Raw genomic sequence first — 23752 nt, forward strand, 5'->3', positions numbered from 1 at the left:
GGGGAGGGAAGGGGCAGGTATCAAGGCAGCTTCGGCCACGCCCTCAGCGCAGCCCCCACCCTCTCCCCAGACTCCCTCCCCAGCCCCTGCGAGTTCTGCCGGGAACTTTCCGGTGCAGAGAAGGGGCGGGGACCCGGAGCGCAAGGTGCGGAGGCGGCCGGGAGGGGTGGCTCTGCTTCCCGTCGCCGCTCAGGCGTTGGTTCCCGAGAGTGAGGCGGGCGGCGCGGCAGCGCTGGGCCCGGCAAGGCCGGGCCGGACTGGAGGGGCGCGGGAGTGCCATGCGGGGGGCCCCGGCCGCCCCCTTCCCACCGCGGCCGAAGCCGTTGCTGCTGCTTCTGCTTCTGTTGTTGCTGTTCTGCCGGACTCGGCCCCAGGGTGAGTTCTGGAGCGAGCTCGTGTCTCATGCTCGCGAAAGCGCCCATCCTCCAGGGTGACCCTCAAGTGTGCGGAATGAATGGCCGAGGTCCAGAAGCCACTTTGCTCTCCCCGGCCCCGGGTTAGGGGCCGGGCGATGCGAGGGCTTGGGGAATGGGCGGTAGCGAGGTGGGAACTTGAGGCCGGGGTTGGAGGCGGGGGTAGAGTAAGGGCTTTTGTCGGGGAGTTGGGGGGGGGGTGGTTAGTTAACAGGATGTGGCTGGTGGGAGGGGAGGAGTTATGCCCAAAGCCTGGGGAGCGGTGCCCAGCGCCCCCTTCCTGCTGCTCGCTTCAGTAAGGGACCCTGGATCGCCCTCCACAGTTGTCAGAAGTTCTGGGGTGTGCCCGAGGCTGGGGGAACTGACCCCCTTCCTTGAGACCCTCCTGCCTCCCTCTCCAGGCAGCCAGGGGCCCCTGCAGTGCTATGGAGTTGGACCCCTGGGCAACCTGAACTGCTCCTGGGAGCTTCCTGGGGACCTGGGAGCCCCCTCCATGCTGTTTGTCCAGAGCCAGAAGTAGTGAGTACAATGGGGTAATTGGGGGGCACTGAAGCCACTCAGGTTCTAGCCTTCTCAGAGGACCTATTCGTCCTGCCCACCCTCACCTCCCAGCCCTGCCCCACTCTCAAGCCCTTCAGTTCCAGATTCCCTCCTTTCCTTGCTGTGTTACCATGAACCAGTCACTTTCCCTCTCTGAGCACTTATTTCTTCCTCTCTCAAATGCTGATAATAATGGAACCTGGTTCCCAGCGTTGGTTCTGAGAATTCAGTGAGTTTAGGCACTTGGGAAAGAAAATGCTTAATGACCAGGAGTTGTTTTTTATTGCTGTGTGACCTTAGGCAAGTAGCTTAACCTCTCTGAGAATCTGGAAAGATCATTTGGTCTGGTGCTGGGGATGCACCAGTGAAAGAGACACAGAAAGCCTCATGGAGCCCACAGTCTGAGGGGGTGACTGATATTGCTTCATGATGAATCACACTTGGAAACTCAAATTCATCTCAAATTTGGCTGTGAGAAGGGAGGAAAAGGAGCATTTGAAGATGGGAACTGGCATGGGAGGTTGTTTTTTTTTTTTTTAATGGTGGTAAAGTACACATAAAATTTACCCCCTTTTTCCTCAATCTTTTTCTTTTGGCTGTCCTGGATCGTCTTTGCAGCTTGGACTCTAATCCTGGCTTGAAGGCTTCTCACTAGTTGCGGTGCACCGGCTTAGTTGCCTCTAGGGCATGTGGGATCCCAGTTCCTTGACCAAGAATCCATCCCGCATCCCCTGCTCTGACAAGCAGATTCTTAATCACTGGACCACCAGGGAAGTCCCCTCAATCTTTTTAAAGTGTCCAGTTCAGTGGCATTAAGTACAGTCACACTGTTGTGCAGCCATCACCACCATCCATGTCCAGAGGGGTTTTAATTTGTAGAGAAGGAGAAAGGAAGAGGGCTTCCCACGTGGCTCTGATGGTAAAGAACCCAAGTGCCACTGCAGGAGATGTAAGAGACATGGGTTCGATCCCTGGGTTGGGGAGATCCCATGGAGGAGGGCATAGCAACCCACTCCAGTATTCTTTCACGCCAGTATTCTTGTCTGGAGGGTCCCAGGAACAGAAGAGCCTGGCGGGCTGCAATACATAGGACTGCAAATCAACTTAGCATGCATGCTTGCACCAGGGAATAAGAAAAAGTCTCCTCTCTTTTTTTCTTTTTGAAGAATAAACAGTCTATTTTATTGGGCTCAGACTAGGAATCCATGAGTCTTGAGGACCTCTGTGAATCTGTCAGTTTTCTTCTTGATGTTCTTTTCCGCCTGCTTCGGTAGCCTCGTGAGCTGCTGCTTTTTCCGATAGCGGATCTTGGCGTTCTCCTTTCTCGTCTCGTCCAGGGTGGCCATTACTGCCTGGTCCTTCCAGCTAACGTCATGAGCCAGACGCCCTAGGTAGGCAAACTTCCGAGTAGGCTTCAGACGCACAACCTTGAGGGCAGCAGGAAGCACCATAGGCCTTTTCTGGTTACAGGGTGGTGGGATCCCATCAAACACCTCGAGGGGCTCCAGAGCAGCCTGGCCTCAGTTGGTGTGGGGCAGCATGTCTCACACGGGCCGCCAGAAGATGCGGCTGGGGCCTCGGAAGTGGCAGGGGTCGCGGGAGGGCTTGGTGTTCGTCCGCTTGCGGAGAAAGGCCAGGTACTTCAACTTATTTCTGTAGAAATTGCCAGAAATGTTGATGCCCTCACAGAGCACGACCGCACGCAACCTTCCGGCCCAGAAGCAGCTGCTTGACCACGGTGGCCGCCAGGCGGCCCAGGAGATGGCCTCGGCCGTCGAACACCAGGACCTGCCCCTCCGCCATCTTCGGCAGCCGCCTGGGCAAGCTTTTTTTTTAAATTTTAATAAGGTGAAATTTGCATAATGTGAAATTAACCATTTGCAAGTGAACAGTTCAGTAGCTGTTAGTACTTCACATTATTGTGCAACGAGTGCCTCTGTTTCATTCCAGAACATGTCCATTACCCCCAAAAGGCAGTTTCATCCCTAACAGCAGTCAATCCCTGTCCCCTGACAACTACTGATCTACTTTCCATCCCTTTGATTTGCCTGTCCTGGACATTTCTCCTAAGTGGAATCATACCTTATGTGGTCTTTTAGATCTATATACATTCACTCAGCATGTTTTTCAGGTTCATTATGTTGTAGCATGGACCAGAACTTCATTCCTTTTTTTGTAGCTGAACAATATTCTACTGTAATGGATACACTGCGTTCGTCTGCTCATCTGTTAACGGACACTTGGGATGTTTCCACCATTGAACAATTGCAGTGGGTGATTGTGACTAGCGCTACTGAGGATGTATGTGTGCAAGTTTTTGAGTCCTTCTTTTCAGTTCTTTGGGGGTATATGCCTAGGAGTAAAATTGCTGGGTCAGTTGGCAATTCTGTTTAACTTTTTGAGGAACCAACTGTTTTCTGCAACAGCTGCACCGTTTTATGTTCCTACCAGTAATGTAAGAGGGTCCCAATTTCTCCACATCTTTGCCAGCATATGTGTTTTTTTTGGTTTTGTTTTTGTTTTGAAATGACGGCCTTGATTTGAACCTTTGAAATCCAATCCTTTGGGACATCCTCAAGCCTCTCTCTCTAACCCACATTTGATCCTTCAGCAGGCCTTGTTAACATTATCTAGAATCCGGCACTCCTTACTTCCTGATCACCCACCATGGTCCTGTCCCCATCATCGCTGGCCTGGACCCCACAGTCACCTCCCCTCAGGACTCAGGCTTCCATCCTCACCCCCACAGTCTCTTCTCTACCATGGCATCCAGGGGGCGCCTGTGAACTTCTGCATCAGAGCACTTCCCTCCCCTGCTCACAGCACCCCAGGGCTCCCTGCTCACTCAGGGTAAAAGCCAGAATCCTTCCTGCTGTCATCTGAACAATCTGCTGTCACCTCCCTGTCCTCGCCTCCTCCCACTTCCACCTTACTCACTCTCTTCCAGGATGCAAGCCTCCTCCTCACTGTTGCTCAGAAAATACCAGGCACAGAGGCTTCCCTGGGGTCGTTGTTGTTCAGTCGCTAAGTCATGTCCAACTCTTTTCGATCCCATGGACTGCAGCACGCCAGGCTTCCCTGTCCTTCACTATATCCCAGAGTTTGCTCAAACTCATGTCCATTGAGTCAGGAGTCGGTGATGTTATCTAACCATGTCTTTCCTGGTTAGCTCAGTGCTAAAGAATCCACTTGCCAATGCAGGAGACTTGGGTTCGATCCCTGGTCTGGGAAGATCCCACATGCCACAAAGCTACTAGGCCTGTGTGCCACAATTATTCAGCCTGTGCTTGCGTGTGCTAAGTCGCTTCAGTTGTGTCTGACTCTTTGCGACCCCATGGATCGTAGCCCGCCAGGCTCCTCCGTCCTTGGGATTCTCCAGGCAAGAATACTGAAGTGGGTTGCCATGCCCTCCTCCAGAGGATCTGCTCAACCCAGGGATCAAACCTGCATCTCTTATGTCTCCTGCATTGGCAGGCAGGTTCTTTACCACTTTACCACCTGGGAAACCCCACTGAGCCTGTGCTCTGGAGCAACTACTGAGCCCACACACCACAGCTACTGAAGCCGGCGCCCCTAGAGCCCGTGCTCCACAAGAGGAGCCACGACAATGAGAAGCCTGCACACCACAACTAGAAAGTAGCCCCCACTCGCTGCAACTAGAGAAAAGCCCATGTGCAGCAGCAAAGCCCCAGCACAGCCAAAAATAAATAAAGAAAATTATGAAAGGAAAAAAAGAAAAAGCACCAGGCATGGTTTGGCCTCGGGACCCTTGCCTTGGCTGCTGTTCCTTCTTAAAATGCTCTTCATTTAGGAAGGCCCTTCACAAACTGTGCACCCACCTCCTTCAGGCCTTTATTCTCATGTCTCCCCAGAGAGCTTTCCTGACCACCTGTACTAAAACAGCGCTGTCATTCTTCATCTCAGTGCACCTCATCTTCCTCACCCCGCTTGATTTTTTAAATTTCATTAATTATTTCTGTATGTTTGGCCTCACTGGGAGGCTTGTGGGATCTTAGTTCCCCTATTAGGGATTGAACCCCGTGCCGCCTGCAATGGAAATGTGGAGTCCTAATCACTGGACAGCCAGGGAACTCCCTTGATTGTTCTTTACATTGCTTATACCACCATCAATTATATATTTATATGTGTTTCATCTGCCTGCTCCATTGAAATACCAGCTCTGGAGAGTGGATCCTTGCCTGCTTTGGTCATAGTCCTATTCTCAGTTTCTACAGCAGGGCCTGGCACAAAATATGTATTTGCTGACTTAACAGTTGTTTTTGTTGTTGTTCAGTCACTAAGATGTGTTTGAATCTTGTTGACCCCATGGATGCCAGGCTCTGCTGTCTTCCACTACCTCCTGGAGTTTGCTCAGATTCGTGTCCATTGAGTAGGTGATGCTGTCTAACCATCTCATCCTTTGCTGCCCTCTTCTTCTCTTGCCCTCAGTCTTTCCCAGCATCGGGGTATTTTCCAATGCATTGGCTTTTTGCATCAGGTGGCCAAAATATTGTGGCTCTAGCTTCAGCACCAGTCCTTCCAATGGGTATTGGATTTCCCATTGGGTGGATTCCCTTTAGGATTGACTGGTTTGATCTCCTTGCTGTCCAGAGGACTCTGAAGAGTCTTCTTCACCACCACAATATGAAAGGATCAATTCTTTGGCACTCCGTCTTCTTTATGGTCCAACACTCACAGCTGCACATGTTAATACTGGAAAAACCATAGCTTTGACTGTAGGGACCTTTGTCAGCAAAGTGATGTCTGCTTTTTAAACACTGTCTAGGTTTGTCTTAGCTGTAATTCTTTCCTTCCAAAAAGCAAGCATCTTTTAATTTCATAGCTGCAGTCACTGCAGTGATTTTGGAGCCCAAGAAAATATAGAAGTTAATGTGGATATATATAATAGGTGCTCAATAAATAAAATAACCAATGCCTATATAACATGTATTGTGCCCCTGATGCTTGCTATTCTTTCCTTTAGTGTTTTGATTTGGTTGCATGGGATCTTAGTTGTGGCATGAGAGCTCAGTAGTTGCTGGGCTCGGGCTTAGTTGCTCCACAGCACTTGGAATCTTAGTTCCCCAACCAGGGATGGAACCTACATCCCCTGCATTGGTAGGTGAATTTTTAATCATTGGACCAGAGGAAGGGCTTCCCAGGTGGCTCAGTGGTAAAGAATCCACCTGCCAATGCAGAAGACACAGGAGACTCAGGTTTGATCCCTGGGTCGGGAAGTTTCTCTGGAGGAGGAAATGGCAACCCACTCTTGTCTTCTTGCTCGAAAAATCCCATGGACAGAGCAGCCTGGCGGACTACAGCCCATGGGGTCAGAGTCCAACAAGACTGAGGGACTGAGCGCACATGCATGGACCGTCAGGGAAGTCCTGCTTGCTGTCCTAAATGCATTTCGTATCTCATCTCATCTCATCTCCCCTATTCAGCCCTTTTCGCAGGCACTTTTATCACTTTCATTTTGTAGGTCAAGAAGCTGAGGCACAGAGAATTTCAGTTGCTTGCTCAAGGTCACACAGTTCTTAAGCAGAACTAGGACTTGAACCCAGGCAGAGCCGATGTTATCATTACGACTCGGGGCCCAGCCTCTCGTCTACCGCCCCTATTTCCCCATCTCTCCTCGCAGCCATTCCAACAAAACCTGGACCGTGGCGGTGCCCACCGGCCAGAACTGGGTGACGATCCCACGGGAACAGCTCACCACGTCTGACAAGCTCCTTGTCTGGATGGCCAAGGCCGGCCAGCCTCTCTGGCCCCCCATCTTCGTGAACCTCGAAACCCGAAGTAATGGGTGGGAGTGTAGGGATGTGCTGTGTGTGGGGATGTGCTGTGTGTGGGGTGGGTGGTCCTGGAGGCCCCTGCTGAATGCATTTCCCCTTCCTCAGTGAAGCCAGATGCCCCCCACCTGTACCCTGACGTGGACTTCTCAGAAGATGACCCCCTGGAGGCCGTTGTCCAGTGGGCCCCTCCTACATGGCCACCCCATAAGGTCTTGGTCTGCCAGTTTTACTACCGAAGGTGCCAGATGCCCTGGGTGCTGGTGAGTGTCAGGGACCCTTTTCCCCCATCCTACTCTGGTGGATCCTGGGACATCATTCCCAAATCAGAGACCTAGCCCAGAACTCACTCCTCACCTGCCCCTGGAGTCTGTCCACATCCCTCACAAAAGGTCTGTACATGCATCTTGTTCAGCTAAAAAATGTACCCGCACCAGGATAAATTCCATGCAGTCCCACTTGGAATTTTTTTTTTTCTTTTTTGGCCATGCCATGCATGTTGCAGGATCTTAGTCCCCTGACCAGGGATTGAATCCTGGTCCTTGGCAGTGAAGGCATGGAGTCCTAACCACTGGACAGCCAGGGAATTAATTCCCTTCACTTGGAATTCTTGAGAAACTCAGTAAACTTCCTCAGACACTTTCATTTAATGAATTGTTCTTGTTCAATCACTAAGTTGTACCCAGCTCTTTTCGACTACATGGACTGCAGCACCCCAGATTTCCCTGTCCTTCACTATCTCCCAGAGTTTGCTCAAACTCATGTCCATTGAATCGATGATGCCATCCAACAATCTCATCCTCTGTCATTCCCTTCTCCTCCTGCCTTCAATCTTTCCTAGCATCAGGGTCTTTTCCAGTGAGTTGGCTCTTCACATCAGGTGGCCCAAGTATTGGAGCTTCAGCTTCAGCATCAGTCCTTCCAATGGGTATTCAGGGTTGATTTCCTTTAGGATTGACTGGTTTGATCTCCTTGCTGTCTCCTCAAATAGCTTACGTGAAACTTAAAGTAAGAGGTTAACAGCAGGGGACTTCGCTGGTGGTCCAGTGGCTAAGATTCCATGCTCCCGATGCAGGGTTCAATCTCTGGGCAGGGAATTAGATCCCACATGTTGCAACTAAGACACGATGCAGCCAAATAAATAAATGAACACTAAAAAAAAAAAAAGGTTTATAGCAGATACTACTTAGCACCTACTGTGTGCCACACACTGTTGGAGGCTCTTTGTCAAATCCGTACAAGAACTCTTTGAGGTAGACGTGTTTTGTGCCTACCCATTTTACAGATGAGGAACAGAGCCTGGTTTTCAATAAATACTCGAAAGTGTTCATAATAAAAGTGGTTCATATTTGCAAGCACCAGCCATGCATCAGGTCCCAAGCTAAGCAATCTGCTTCGATGATCTTAATGAGGACTGTACTCTGACTTCCCTATATATAGATTATTTTACGATCATCTCTGTTTCATAGTTGGGGAAACTGAATCTCAGAGAGGTTAAGCAACTTTCCCAAGCTCACACACAGAAAAAAAAAAAAAAAGACGAAAGCTCCAGAGCAATGGGACCCTCAGGAGTTGAGGAACCTGCCCAAACACTTTAAGAGCACAACCCCAAAGTTGCATGTATCTGTCATCTCATATCTCATTGGTCAAAACATAGTCACATGGTCTCACCTGATTACAAGGGAGACTGGGAAATGTCTTTATTCTTGATGCACATGGTCCTGACAGATACTCAGGGTTTCCAAAAGAAGAAGCCGAGAATCGGTAGTGGGGGTAACCAACTATCTCAGTCATGGCTTGGGATGCAAAATACCGCAATGTATAGACTTGTTTTCATTGTGAATATCCATGCAGTTCAGAACAGTGCTAAGATACAGGCGTTGAGATCCTACTGCCTGGGTGGGAATCTCAGCTGTAGTACTCACTAGCTCTGTGACCTTGGCTATGTCACTTTCCCTCTCTTGACCTTAGTTTTCCTCATCTGTAAAATGAGAACAATAATAGAATTTCCCACCTACTGCTATACCTGGCACAAAGGATAATCAAGTTGTCTCTTTTTGCCAGGGATTGTCCCAATTTTAAAACTGAAATTTTAAAACTGAAAACCCACTCTGTCTCCCAGGCAAAGCAAGACAGTACTGGTCATCCTATTGACCTTCAAGGGCTTCCCAGCTGGCTCAGTGGTAAAGAATGTGCATGTAATGCAGGGGATGCAGGAGACACGGGTGTTATCCCTAGGTCAGGAAGATTTCCTGGAGAAGGGCCTGGCAACCCACTCCAGTATTCTTGACAGAAAAATCACATGGACAGAGAAACCTGGTGGGCTACAGTCCAGGGGATCCCAAAGAGTCGGACAGGACTGAAGTGCCTGAGCACACACATTGACATATAAAAGGTCAACTTTCAATTCAGCCTTCAGCCTCATCACTCACATGTCACTCCCCCAGCTGGAACCGGAAGTGAAGTCCATACCTCTGACCCCTATTGAGATCCAGGACCTGGAACTGGCCACTAGCTACGAGATGTTGGGCCGCTGCCGAGTGGACAAAGAGGAGGATCTGTGGGGCGAGTGGAGTCCCATTCTGCCCTTCCAGACATCACCCTCTGGTGAGGATCTCTGGGCTTCCCATCTTCTCCTCTCCTGGAAGTCTGGCCATCATGCCATTCCCATTTGTCTCTCCTTTTTCCATCCTCACCAGCTCCAAAAGATGTGTGGATCATGGGGAACATCTGTGGGGCACCGGATGAACAGGAACTCCTGCTTCTGTGGAAGGTGAGTTGTGAAGACCCATTTCTCTGCTCATGTCAGGAAACCCTGGATAACAATGATGCAGGGACTTACTTGGTGGTCCAGCGGTTAGGACTCCGAGCTTTCACTCCCAAGGTCGTGGGTTCAATCCCTGGTCGGGGAACTGAGATCCCACAGGCTACCCGCTGCTGCAAAATCAAAAACACCCCCAAAACCAAAAAAACAATGATGTAAACAAAACAGAGGCTACTATGCTGCCCTCTTGAGGCTGCTTCAGGGCTTCAAGGAGGGGATCATCAGGGAAGTCCTGGCATGGCGCTGGACTCAAGCAAGACTCCACCAATGTTGACTGAAAGTAGGGGATCTGAGCTGAGACTTGAAGATGGGTACGAGTGTTCCAGGCCGGGGGGGGGGGACGTTGGGTGCAAAGATTTAGAAGCAATACAAGGCTCAGCTCCACAAAGTATAGCCAGGTATGCTAAGGGCTTTGATGTTAGTATCAAAAGGGCATTGTAGGGATTTCTCTCATGGTCCAGTGGCTGACAATCTGCCTATCAATGCAGGGGACATGAACAAGTTCAGTCCCTGGGCTGGGAAGGTCCCACATGCCCTGGGGCAACTAAGCCCACATGCCACAACTACTGAAGCCCTCGCGCCCTTGATCCTGAGCTCTGCAATAAGAGAAGCCACCACAGTGAGGAACCCGAGCACTGCAACTGGAGAGTAGTCCCCGCTCGCAGCAACTAGAAAAAGCCAGAGTCCAGGAGCAAAGATCCAGAACAGTCAAAAATAAAATAAATAAATAATTTTAAAAGGTGGGGGGCGGGGGCATGGTAGGGATTTCCTGGTGGTCCAGTGGCTAAGACTCTGAGCTCCCAATGCAAGGCACCTGGGTTCGATCCCTGGTCAGGGAACTAGATCCTGTATGCTAAAAGACCCCACTTCCTGCAATGAAAATTGAAGATTCCGTGTGCCTCAACTAAGACCTGGTGCAGCCAAACAAATAAATATTTTTTAAAAAACCAAAACAAAAACAGGGCTTGTGAGATGACAGACAAGAATGAAACAGTTCTCACTGACCCAAGTCTGTTGAGCACCTAGTCGGTTCCATGCATTGCAAGGCCCTGACTCACGGTAAACATGGCAAGAAACCAGTAACAGGGCTCTTACTTTCTTGGGCCACACGATCTAATAATATCACTCACTTTAACCATGCATAATATTTCCAGAGCTCTTACTGTGTGCCAGGTCCTCGCCTACACACTTATTTATATTGACAAACTTTACAGATGAGAAAATGAGACATAGAGAGGTTGCCCCAAACCACACAACTGGTACATGGCAGAGCTGATGTTTATTGGCTTTCAAAGCATAATTCACACTTTCAATACCTTTATTTTATTTATTTAAATTTTTTTTTCGCTTTTTTTGGCCATGCTCCAGGGCCTGTGGGATCTTAATTCCCTGACCAAGGATCAATCCTGTGCTCCTTGCATTGGAAACATGGAGTCGTAATCACTGGACCACCAGCAAAGTCCCTCAGTGCCTCCGTTTTATGACACATACCTTGTAATGCCCCTTTACTATACTGAAATCAAATACATAGCTCAGGGCTTCCCTGGTGGTTCAGTGGTAAAGAATCTGCCTGCCAATGCAGGAGAAACAGATTCGGTCCCCCATCCGGGAAGATCCCACTTGCAACTGAGCAACTCAGCCTGTGTGCCGCAACTATTTAGCCTGTACTCTAGAGCCGGGGAGCCACAGCTGAGCCCGTGTGCCACAGCTACTGAAGCCTGTGTGCCTAGAGCCTGTGCCCCACAGCAAGAGAGGCCGCCGCAGTGTGAAGCCCGAATACCACAACCAGTAGCCCCCACTCTCTGCAACTAGAGAAAAGCCCATCAAGCAACGAAGCTCCATACAGCCCCAAGTAAATAATACATGATAAAATTATAAAATAGAAATATAGTTCTTATAACCCATATATATATATATGCACATTTAAAAGTGTATAAATACAGTGTATTGTGTTGTAACATACAGTATACAGTGTATTGTAACATTCAGTAGAAAATAAAGGGGAAATAAGGCTGCTACATAATGCCAGAGTATTCAGTTCACCAGTATGGCATGAGTACTAAATCTGTACCTACCTGATAGGGTTGTGTTAGTCTCTTAGTGGTCGACTCTTTGCAGGCCCACAGACTGTAGCCCACCAGGCTTCTCTGTCCATGGGATTCTCCAGGCAAGAATACTGGAACGGATTACTGTGCCCTCCTCTGGGGGGAATCTTCTCGCTCAAGGATCGAACCCCGGTCTCCTGCACTGCAGGCAGATTCTTTACTGTCTACACTAGGGAAGCTTTACTGTTTACACCAGGGAAGCTCCGTGTACCTCATAACATAGCTTTAAAATACCTAAAGTGAAAAAAAAATAATAAATAAATAAAATACATAAAGTGAAAATTGACAGAACTACAAGGGGAACTCTCTGAATTCACATCCATTGTGGGAGATTTTCACATACTCCTCTAAGTAATTCCATAACAAGCAGCTGGAAAACAAGTCAAGATCTAGAAGATCTGAGCATGTGAGTAGCTGACAACCAAGTGGACTCACACAGGGAACATCTGAACATGCATTCTTTCCATACCAAACAGGACATTTACCAGAGTCGTCCACATACCAGGCTATTGAGCCAGTTTCCAAGGACTTCAAAGGGATGAGACAATGCAAGAGAAATGCTCTGATCAAAACACAGATCGTACTGGAAATTGATAATCACAACTGCCTGGAAAGTCCCTATATGTTTGGAATATTTTAACATTCAGTGAATATTAAAACCCGTTCCCCAAAGGTTTTGTATTTATACATCAAATGGTGTTAGGTCTTAGGATCAGCTAAAATTGTTAGATTTTTCTATCTATAGAAGTTTCCAGTTGGGATGACATTCTAAAGTCACAAGGGAGGTGGGGCAACTTTTTGTTTCTAGGAGAGAGTAGTGTCCCTGGCTCTTGCGCATCAAATACCAATCGTTGAGGTAACTAGATAGTCTCACAAGTTTCCCCAAAGGACTCTGGAGGGTACCATCCTCTTTGCTACACATAACCACTCCTCTGTACAACAGTGGGAATTTTGCAGTCCCTAAGAACCACACAGGACAGAATGGGGTAAGGTGAGCGAGGCAGGGTTATACAAGTGCGTTGGCCAGATTTTGTCTTTGAGCACCGAAGAACTGATGCTTTTGAACTGTGGTGTTGGAGAAGACTCTTGAGAGTCCCCTGGACTGCAAGGAGATCCAACCCATCCGTCCTAAAGATCAGTCCTGGGTGTTCATTGGAAGGACTGATGCTGAAGCTGAAACTCCAATACTTTGGTCACCTGATGAGAAGAGCTGACTCATTTGAAAAGACCCTGATGCTGGGAAAGATTGAGGGCAGGAGAAGGGGACGACAGAGGATAAGACGGTTGGATGGCATCACCGACTCAATGGACATGGGTTTGGATGGACTCCGGGAGTTGGTGATGGACAGGGAGGCCTGGCGTGCTGCAGTTCATGAGGTCGCAGGGAGTCGGACACGACTGAGCGACCGAACTGAACTGAAAATATTTTTTTTTAGAAATCATTTTATTTTCTCTTGTTTTTTAAAAATTTATTTTTGGCTGCACTGGGTCTTCGGTGCTACATGTGGGCTTTGTCTAGTTGCAGAGGGCAGGGGCTACTCTCTAGTTGTGGTGCATGAGCTTCTCACTGCAGTGGCTTCTCTATACCCTGGTGGTTCACAGGCTATAGACATTCCAGCTTGAGTAGTTGTAGCTCGTGAGCTCAGTAGTTGGCAGCTTGCTGGCTCTAGGGTGAGCAGGCTTCAGTAGTTTTGGCCCATGGGGTTAGTTGCTTTGCAGCATGTGGAATTATCCCGAACTGGGAATCGAATCCATGTTCCCCCTATTGGCAGGCAGATTCTACTCACTGCACCACCAGGGAAGTCCCTTACTTAAAATCTTGAAAATTTGTCATGGTTTTTTTTTTTTTTTGCATTAATTTTGATGGATTAAAATACTGTGTTACAACAAGGTCCTACTGTAGAACAGAGAACTGTATTCAATATCCGGTGATAAACCATAATGGAAAAGAGTATGAAAAAGAATGTGTATATGTGTGTGTGTGTGTGTATGCGTGTGTGACTGCTTACAGCAGCAATGAACACAGCTTCATAAATCAACTATACTTCAGTAAAAAGAAATTTTAAAAATATTGCATTAAAATATAATTTATCTTGATTGGATTTTTGGTATCCTTTCTTGTTTTGCACCCTAGTTCTGGCTCACACGCTGTATTCTAATCTTACTTCTGCTGTTGAGCCCCTCTGAGACTTGGTTTCCTCCCCTGTACCGTGAAACCAGGGCTTCCTTGGTGACTCAGCGGTAAAGAATCCACCTGCCAGTGTGGGAGATGCAGGTTCAATCCCTGGGTCAGGAGGATTGCCCTGGAGAAGGAAATGGCAACCCACTACAGTATTCTTGCCTGGAAAAATCCCATGGACAGAGTAACCTGGGTCCGATTCATGTCAAGAATCGGACATGACTTCGTGATCAAACAACAGTGAAACCAACAAAAATGTTTCACTGATGGGTTTATCCAGTGACCTCACTGAGATGCACAGTATGTGCCTGATAAGGAGAGAGATTCACCCCTCCTTCCCCTTATCCTTTAGGCTTCAGGGCTCTGCGTGCAGGTGACCTACAGAGTCTGGATCCAGGTTAAAGATCAGGAGGTGATCCAGGAGATCCCCTGCTGCAACTTCTCCATCCCCACCCAAGCAGAGTGGGTGGGGGTGTCTGCCGTGAATGCCACAAGCTGGGAGCCTCCTACCAGCCTCTCTTTGACTTGCTTGGGTAAGAGGCTGTGAACTTCCTTTGTGAGATGCCCTGGAGGTGCAAGTGGAGACGTCCCAAGTAGACAGCTGAGATTTCTCCTCCTCATCCTCTAGGTCCAGACTTTGCCCCCCATGGCGTGGTGGTTAGGAGCATCTCTGGAAACAAAGAGCTGCTGGTGACTTGGCAACAGGAGCCTAGGGAGCTGCAGGATCATGTGGTGGACTGGATTCGAGACGGCGACCCCTTGGAGAACCTCAACTGGGTTCGGCTTCCTCCTGGGAACTTCAGCGCAGTGTTGCCAGGTGAGGCCGAAGGGCACCTGGGATCCCATTTCAGCTGTTGGAGAACAGAGGAGAGGCTGGATTTGCAGAAGAGTGTTCAAGTACTATTAATTCGTGTAAGAAACATTCATTGACTACCCACTGTGTGCCAAGCCCTATTCTAGACACCGGTACACAGTGATGGGCTTCCCCAGTGGCTCAGCAGTAAATAATCCACCTGCAATGCAGGAGATGCAGGGTCAATCCCCAGGTTGGGATGATCCTCTGGAGAAGGAAATGGCTACCCAGTCCAGTGTTCTTGCCTGGGAAAATCCCCTGGACAGAGGAGCCTGGAGGGCTACAGTCCATGGGGTCACAAGAGTTGGACACGACTTGGCAAGTTAACGACGACACACACAGTGATGGCAGCTGATGTGTATTGGCCTTTCCATCAGCGTGAAATCATTCGATCTTCCTTACAAAGCAGGTTTCTGCTATTATGAAGATTAAGAAAAAGCTCAGAAAAAAAAAATAAATAAAGAAAAAGGCTCAGAGAAGTTAAGCAACTCCCCTGAGGCCATACAACAAGTATGTGGTAGAACCAGGATTTGAACCACGTAGTCAGGTTTCTAAAGCCAAACCCTGAACTATCACTGTAGTCTCCTCTCAACAGCATCCCTACCCTCATCTCCACCAACATCTCCATCCTCATCTTGTAGGGCAGGCAACCAGTGGGACAAAAACCAAATACCTCTGTAATGCAATGAGCTGTTTAGTTGCTAAGTCGTGTCCAACTCTCTGTGACCCCATGGACTGTAGCCCGCCAGGCTCCTCTGTCCACGGGATTTTCCAGGCCAGAATACTGGAGTGGGTTGCCATTTCCTTCTCTAGGGGATCTTCCTGATGCAGGGATGGAACTTGCATCTCCTGCGTTGCAGGAGGGTTCTTTACCCCTGAACCACCAGGGAAACCCCTGTAATGTAATTGGAGCAAAGTAAATCAGGGTAAGGGGGAGGAGGGAAGATATTTATTTTATGGGAAAAAAAAAAAAGAAGAAAAAGTCTCTCTGGGAAAGTGGCATTTAAACTAAGACCTGAAGGATCCATGAGGATGTCTATGGGAAAAACAAGAGGGGACAAACTGCAAAGTCTCTGAGGCAGAAATGTGCCTTAGGTGTTGGAGTGCAGTGGGGAGCCCAGTGTGGCTGGAGTGGAATGAGCAAAGGGGAAAGTGGGAGGAGGTGAGGGCAGGGAGCGGACAGGGCAGAATGTGCAAAGCCTTGTGGCTCATGAAGAAGACTTTGCTTTTTTCTGCCGGTGAGGTGGGAGCCACACAGGGCTCTAAGCGGAGGAAGGGTGTGTCCTGACTCAGTTGCTCACAGGTGCCCCCTGGCGGCTGTGGGAGGAACGGGCTGGGAGGGTGAGGGCTGGAATTGAGAAACCCAGGAGGGACTGGGGGCTTCCCTGGTGGCTTAGACGGTGAAGAATCTGCCTGCAGTGCAGGAGACCTGGGTTTAGTCCCTGGGTCTGGAAGATTCCCTGGAGAAGGGAATGCCTCCCCACTCCAGTATTCTACCCTGGAGAATTCCGTGGACAGAGAAGCCTGGCGGGTTACAGTCCATGGGGTCACAAAGAGTCGGACACCAAAGAGGGAGTGACACTTTCCCTTTCAGAAAGGACTGTATTTGCTCCTTCTGAGAGGGAACGAAGGACGGGAGAGAAGCAGGCAGGTTTTTGTTGGGGAGTCTTACCGCAGAATTTGGGGGACCCATTTGGATTTGTTGCACCTGACTTGCTCCTCCAAGTGGGATTGTCCATGGGACTGTCAGATACTCAAGTCTCAAATCTAGCAATAAGTTCTAGGCTGAGATTTAACACTGGGGTGTCTGTCCTTGGTGTAAAGAACTTGGGATAGCCTGAGAAGGTGTCAAGTGAGAGATTTAGGATAAAGTCCCAAGACTATAAGTATATATGGACAGAAGAAAAGGAGCCCCAGTTTTGGAAAATTCCCAGTTGGGGAAGGCTATGTGGCACCACAGACTTTGAGAAGGGATTTCAGGAGCCTTATTTACTGTGATGGGTGATGTCAGGGCCCCACTCAGAGCCCAGAGTTTATCTCCCAGTCTCTGGCACCTGCATTCCTGGCCCAAGGGCTTTTTCTGGTCTGAAGCATCTTGCCTGCCTAGATAGCTGAAGTGCCTGGGAATCAAGTCCGCTCAGATGCAGCCTTTCACCAGTAATGGTCGATGGATAAATACCCCACCTCCCTCCCTCCTTGGGTGGGATGGAGCTCAGGATTGTCAGCTCTTCTGCCACCCAGAGGGCACCAGTGGGACTGAGCCTTGGTTGGTCATATTGGGAACTTGTTCTCTAACACAGTTTCCTGGGTGTCTTTCCTTCCCGGCTTCATTTCCCCACTGCCCTATTGGTGTTTTCTGTGGTTACCTCCCAGATAAATTACTTTTCCTCAAAACCCTTATAGCAGAGCGTCCCTCTGGAGACACCAATGAAGATTCCTTACAAAATAAGAAACGAGTTGGGGGGGGGCAGCCAACTCTAACGGGTCTTTGCTCCTGTCCTCCTCAGTGGATTTCAAGGAAGGGGTCCCTTACCGAATCACGGTGACCATGGTCTCTCCTTGGGGCTTGGCCCCTGCCCCCTCCGTCTGGAAGTTCAGAGAGGAACTAGGTAAGTGGTGGGCCTGGAGGATGGAGGGTTCTGAAATCCTGGCAGAACCTGACCCACTGTCTTTCTCTCGCCAGTACCGTTATCGGGGCCAGTGGTTTGGCGAGTCCAGGATACCCCCTCAGGGACCCCTGCCGTAGCGTGGGGAGAGGTCCCACGGCACCAACTTCGGGGCCATCTCACCCACTACACCCTGTGCACTCAGAGTGGAACCAGGCCTTCTGTCTGCAAGAATGGTGAGCTCCTCTGCCTCTGCTCCCAGCCCCTGTAAGACCCACCCATCAGTCTAACCCCCCTTGGCCCCCAGATGGGACCTTTTGGCTTCCTCTCAGCCCCTCCGAGAACACCTGATATCGTGGGTTCCCCAGTGGATAATAACCCTGGTGGCTATCAGTATAATAGACTGTCTTGTGGCCGTTTAAAATGAAGAGTCTGATCTATATTTATTGACATTGAAAGATGTCTGTCATAGTTTATTAAGTGAAAAAAGATAAAAGGGTTATAAAACTTTGTGGGATGGTTCCACTTGTATACAATAAGAAACCCAGCACTGAGCAAAGCAGAGACACAACTATGGAAAGAAATTCCTCCACAGCATCAATAGGGATTTTAGAATTACATATGATTTTTATTTCTTTTTTATACCTTTGGATGTAGGCTACATTTTTACGGTGAGCACAGATTCCTTTTAAAAATGCCTTCCTTATTTTTGGCCGCTCTGGGTCTTTGTTGCTGCTCGCTAGCTTTCTCTAGTTGCAGCGGTTCCCGGGCTTCTCATTGCGGTGGCTTTTGTTGCGGAGCACAGGTTCTCAGGGGCTCTGGCTTCAGTCCTTGTGGCGCGTGGACTTAGCAGCTCTGCAGCATGTGGGATCTTCCTGGACCAGGGATCAAATCTGTGTCCCCTGCATTGGCGGGCAGATTCTTAACCACTGGACCACCAGGGAAGTCCCTAAATTCTCTTTATCACCCTTTCCCCCACAGTCACCTTGAGATATAATTGACAAACACACTATGGATGTTTAAGGTGTACATCGTAATGGTTTGACTCACAAATACTGTGAAATGATTCCCAATATAAATTTCGTTCACATCCATCATCTCACACAGATACCATAAAAAGTAAAAAAAAAAGTAAAAAAACTTCAAAATATTCTTTTCTTCTGATCACAAAAGTTACCTGTTCTTGTTTTTAAAACGGACACGCTGGGGCTTCCCTAGTTGCTCAGTGGTGAAGAATCCACCCGCCAATGCAGGAGATGAGGGCTCGATCTCTGACCCAGGAAGATCCCACATGCCTCAGAGCACCTCAGTCTGTGTGCGACAACTATGAGCCTGTCCTCTAGAACCAGAGAGCCTCAGCTACTGAGCCCACGGGCTGCAACTCCTGAAGCCCGGGCACCTAGAGCCCATGATCCGCAACGAGAGAAGCCGCCACAATAAGTGTCTGCTCCACAATTAGAGAGTAGCCCCTGCTCGCCACAGCTAGAGAAAACCCACTCAGCAATGAAGACCCAGCACAGCCAAAAATAAAGAAATAAAAGTATTTAAAAAACTGACGCATTAAAGAAGTATATATACTCAAATATATCAGCATTCTCATCACTTCAGTGATACTGATCATGCAGCTTCCATATTTTGCCCTGTGTACGTTAACACAAAGATGGGAGTTGTGTTTTTGTGTGTTGTTTCTGAGTTGTGTTGTTTGAAAATTTTAAACTGCTTTACTGTAGAAAATTTCAAGCAAAAGTAGGAAAAATAGTGTAGCAAACCCTTGTGTACCCACCATCCAGTTTCAATAGTTAACTGCATTTAATCATTCGTGTTTCAGTGTATCCCCCACACTTTTTACCTCGTGTGTCTTTGGTTTCATTTCACCCTTAAATAATTCGGTACTTCTGCTTTTGTCTCTAACTGATAAAGCCTATTTTTTTTTAAACATAGTTATTTACCATGACTGCACTTTGCACGAATACATAGATATCACTGGGTTAAAAATCATATATATTTATGTGTTGCTCAGTTGCTAAATTATGTCTGATTCTTTGCAACCCCATGGACTGCCGCATGCCAGGCTCCCCTGTCCTTCACATCTCCCGGAGTTTGCTCAGATTCTTGTCTGTTGAGTGGGTGATGCCATCTAACCGTCTCATCCTCTGCTCCCCTTTCTCCTTTTATGAGTACATGTACCTACTATTAGTATTAAAAGAGAACCATGTTATAGGCCCCTAAAGCTTATGACTGATGTTTTGCAGCTTTCTTTTTCTACTTGATGTTTTAGCTTGGATATCTTTATATGGCACATCCAGTTAAAAAGCACACAAAAATAGGGAATTCCCTGGCGGTCCAGTGGTAAGGACTTTCGAGAAGAATTTGGGGGACCCATTTGGATTTGTTGTACCTGACATCCTCATCGAAGTGGGATTGTCCATGAGATGGTCAGATACTCAAGTTTCAGATCTAGCAATAAGTTCTAGGCTGAGATTTAACACTGCAGTCTCTCCTTGGTATAAAGAACTTGGGACAGCCTGAGAAGGGCATCAAGTGAGAGATTAAGGATGGAGTCCCAAGACCATAAGTATATATAGACAAAAGAAGAGGAGCCGCAATTCTGGAAAATTCCCAGTTGGGGAAGGCTATATGGCACCACAGGTTCTGAGAAGGGATTTCAGGAGCCTTATTTACTGTGATGGGTGGCATCAGGGCCCTTCTCAGAGCCCAGAGTTTATCTCCCAGTCTCTGGCATCTGCATTCCTGGCCTGAGGGCTTTTTCTGGTCTGAAGCATTTTGCCTGCCTCAACAGCTGGAAGTGCTGGGGAATCAAGGCCCTTCAGTTGCAGCCCTTTATCAATGACTGATAATAGTTGATGGACAGGTGGTTAGGACTCTTACAGCTGAAGGTCTAGGTTTAACTCCTGGTCTGGGTTCAATCCCTGGTAGGGGAACAAAAATCCCACAACTCTAAGGCACAGTCAAAGAAGTAAACAAAAACAGTTGTGGGAGGTGCAGATGTCTCTCCCTGGTCTGAAGCAAATTTCCCTTCACTGGATCCTGTGCATTCTGAGGGATATGATATTCATGCATTCTTTTATTTATTCCAATATACACTTGACCCTTGAACAACACAGGTTTGAACTGTGCAAGTCTAGTTATACATGACTTTTTTCCATAGTAAATTTAACAGTACTATGTATGGTTGGTTGAATCTGCTGATGTGGAACTAGGAATTACAGAGTGTGTGTTAGTTGCTCAGTTGTGTCTGACTCTTTGCGACCCCAGGGACTGTAGCCCACCAGGCTTCTCTGTCCATGGAATTCTCTAGGGAAGAATTCTGGAGTGGGTAGCTATTCCCTTCTCCAGGGGATCTTCCCCACCCAGAGATCAAACCCAGGTCTCCTGCACTGTAAGCAGATTCTTTACCAGCTGAGCCACCAGGAAAGCCCCTATTGAGGAACCACAGATAAGGAAGGCAGAGAGTGAGTTGGTGACTGGAAGAGAGTGTTGGTGACTCAGTGGTAAAGAACCCGCCTGCCAGTGCAAGGGATGCAGGAGGTTTGAGTTCAATCCATGGGTGGGGAAGACCCCCCAGAGGAGGAAATGGCTACCCACTCCAGTATTCTTGCCCGGAGATTTCCATGGACAGAGGAACCAGGTGGGCTACAGTCCATGGGGTCGCAAAGATTCAGACTTGACAGCAGCAGCAGCAGCACAGATAAGGAGGGCAGACTATAAATTATACTGTACTTGGATTTTTAACAGTTAAGAGTTGACACCCCTAACCCCTGCCTTGTTCAAAGGTCAACTGTATATCACTATTTAGTGGTTTCCATGTGCCAGGCACTGACTAGAGCTGGACACGACTCTGGGAATACGGCCCTCCTGGCCCTAACTTTCTCATGGGGGACATGCAGGCATAGATAAAGTAAATACTATCTATGCAGTGTATCAGATGATGGTAAGTGCTGAGTAGAGGAATAAAGCAAGAAAGATGAATGGAGAAGCAAGTGCTGTTTTAACTGGTTGGGCTGGAGGGGCAGTCAGGAAAGTTCTCACTGGATAGGTGACCTGTGGGCAAAGAGCTGGAGGAGGTGAGGCGGGAACCATGTGGATGTCTGGGAGAGAGTGTTGCAGACAGCATGGCACGTGCAAAGGTCCTGAGGCAGGACTTGACTGCCTTCCTCACCTCTCTGTGTATGTCCTTCAGTGACTGGCAGCACCCGAAACATGACCCTGCCCGACCTTCACTGGGGTCCCTGCAAGCTGTGGGTGACTGCATCCACCATCGCAGGACAGGGCCCACCTGGTCCAAGCCTCCAGTTCCACCTACCAGGTAGGGGTCTGGGGTGGGACTGCTATGGGAGGGGACCCTGTTCCACTGGAGGGGGGTTACACAATCCTTACTGAACTTCATTGGGTAGACAACCTTTTGACTTGGGGATGTTGATGATGCATTTTGATGCTGCTAAATACTGCTGTGGATTAACAGGCAATGTGTGTCTTTGACCCTTTCACCCATCCCTGACCTTGACCTTCTCACAAGTCCCACTCCCACTCTGAGACTCCCCCTACTGATTTGTGCCTGCATGCTGAGTCATGTCTGACTCTTAGTGACCCCATGGACTGTAGCCCACCAGGCTCCTCTGTCCGTGGGCTTCTCTAGCAAGAATACTGGAGAGGGTTGTCATTTCCTTCTCCAGGGGATCTGCCAACCCAGGGATCAAAACCTAATCTTCTGCATCTCCTGCATTGGCAGGCAGATTCTTTACCACTGGGCCACCTGAGAAGCCCTCACCCATTCATGAGCCCTGCCCGGGTATCCACTTCCTTACCTGTTCCCTGCCCCACCCAGGAGCCTTCCCTGAGCCCTCCCGGCCTTCTTGATGTCCAAATGTTCTTCTGCCCCTCCCCCTTGCCCCCCAGATAACACCCTGAACTGGAAAGTTCTGTCAGTTGTCTTTTTCCTGTGGGGTGTGCTCCTGACCAGCTGTGGTGTGAGCCTGGCCACCTGCGGAAGGTGAGGCCGTCAGACACATGGGTCTCTGCCCAGGTGGGGAGGGCAGCTGGGCATCGCTGAGCTTGGCTTGGCAGGGGTGGTGGGGGGGAGTGGGGGCTGCGGGGATGAGGGGATGATGCGTCAGAGCTCGGTGACGTGCCTGGACCTTGCCATCTGGGCATGGGTATCTGGCCACTTGGATTCCCTGCCCTGACTCTTAACCTGCTTGCCAGGTGTGTCCACCTGCAGCACAAGATACTGCCCCACTGGATCTGGGAGAAGATTCCTGACCCTGCCAATAGCAATTTCAGCCTGCCGCACATGAAGGTGAGTGAAAAGCCTGGCTGATTGGGGCCCTCTAGGGGATTGGGGAAAGCTAGGACAGTGGGGAATAGTTGGGAACTAGGGTGGGGGGGTTATGAGGGGAAGGGGCTTCCCAGGATTTAATGGTAAAGAATTCACCTGCCAATGCAGGAGACATGGGTTTGATCCCTGGGTCGGGAAGATCCCTGGAGGAGGGCATGGCAACCCACTCCAATATTCTTGCCTGGAGAATCCCATGGACAGAGGAGCCTGGTAGTCCATAGGGTCACAGAGTCGGACACGACTGAAACAACTTAGCATGCACACTTACATGTACAAGGGGAACAATCTCGGCCTCTTCTCTCCCCAGGAGGTGCCCCAGGCCCAGCCCCCTGGCGACTCACCCATCCTGGAAGTGGAGGAAATAGAGCAGGTTCCGGTTAAGGAGCCCCCCCAGCCCTTGGCGCCACTGGACTCTGGGTATGAGAAACACTTCCTGCCCACACCTGAGGAGCTGGGCCTTGTGGGCCCCACTGCAGGCTCCAGGTTACGGCCTGAACTGACCTCAGGAGGGGAGAGGGGAGCTCCTTTGACAGATGAAAACATAGAGGCTCAGAGCTGAGTCACTTGCCTGAGGACACCCAGCCAAGGAAGAGCTGAGACTCAAGGACCCCTACAGAGAAGGGCCTGGCCCTACAGGGAAAATGTGGATGGATGAGGGAGCAAAGGAAAAATATATGATATCCAGAGTGGCAGCTACTCCCCAGATCTGTCCTGCTGCTATCACAGAACTGTAGTCGGACGCATTCTCAGCCTCCCTTGCAGCTCAGTGTAACCAAGGACTGAGTTCTCACTGGTGAAACCTAAGCAGAGGTGACGTGCATCAACGCTGAGTCTGGGTGGGGGCTCTTCCACATTCCCTTCCCGTTTCCATGAGCTGGAGCCTTGATGTGCCCTGTGATATAGCTTTGGCCACACCCAAGGTGGAGGCAGCGCGAGAAACAGAAAACAGAGTTTCCAAGTGATCCCATAGACGTGTCCAAAGAAATAAATTGTTTTCTCTTTTGATAGCTACTATAGCTTGAGATCTTTTTGTTACGGCAGCCACATCTATTTAACTCTCACTGACTCAATCTTTGCTTCTAGC

General features: G+C 49.1%; 1 protein-coding gene and 1 pseudogene across 2 annotated transcripts; one reads left to right on the forward strand and one right to left on the reverse strand.

Annotated features, from left to right (window-relative positions):
* Positions 1–119: 119 nt before the first annotated feature.
* Positions 120–23679, forward strand: IL27RA (interleukin 27 receptor subunit alpha). The gene is made up of 14 exons (XM_043466906.1): positions 120–375; positions 815–932; positions 6595–6752; positions 6854–7008; positions 9193–9352; positions 9445–9518; positions 14206–14386; positions 14482–14670; positions 17214–17315; positions 17390–17548; positions 21514–21639; positions 22230–22323; positions 22536–22629; positions 22976–23679. Exons 1-14 carry the CDS (start codon positions 279–281, stop codon positions 23225–23227), a joined length of 1959 nt encoding a protein of 652 aa, XP_043322841.1. The 5' UTR covers positions 120–278; the 3' UTR covers positions 23228–23679.
* LOC122440542 lies at positions 2111–2756 on the reverse strand (annotated as a pseudogene). The gene has a single exon (XR_006269119.1). The product of XR_006269119.1 is annotated as a 60S ribosomal protein L13a-like (transcript).
* Positions 23680–23752: the final 73 nt, after the last annotated feature.

The sequence above is a fragment of the Cervus canadensis genome, chromosome 4, assembly GCF_019320065.1.
Source record: "Cervus canadensis isolate Bull #8, Minnesota chromosome 4, ASM1932006v1, whole genome shotgun sequence".
Classification (NCBI taxonomy): domain Eukaryota; kingdom Metazoa; phylum Chordata; class Mammalia; order Artiodactyla; family Cervidae; genus Cervus; species Cervus canadensis.

Excerpts from the sequence above, each read along its gene's own strand:
- IL27RA (XM_043466906.1), top strand. The coding sequence starts at position 279 with ATGCGGGGGGCCCCGGCCGCCCCCTTCCCACCGCGGCCGAAGCCGTTG. Across the intron at positions 7,009-9,192 it reads GCCAGATGCCCTGGGTGCTG|CTGGAACCGGAAGTGAAGTC; the intron begins GTGAGTGTCAGG and ends TCACTCCCCCAG. Across the intron at positions 14,671-17,213 it reads CTTCAGCGCAGTGTTGCCAG|TGGATTTCAAGGAAGGGGTC; the intron begins GTGAGGCCGAAG and ends TGTCCTCCTCAG.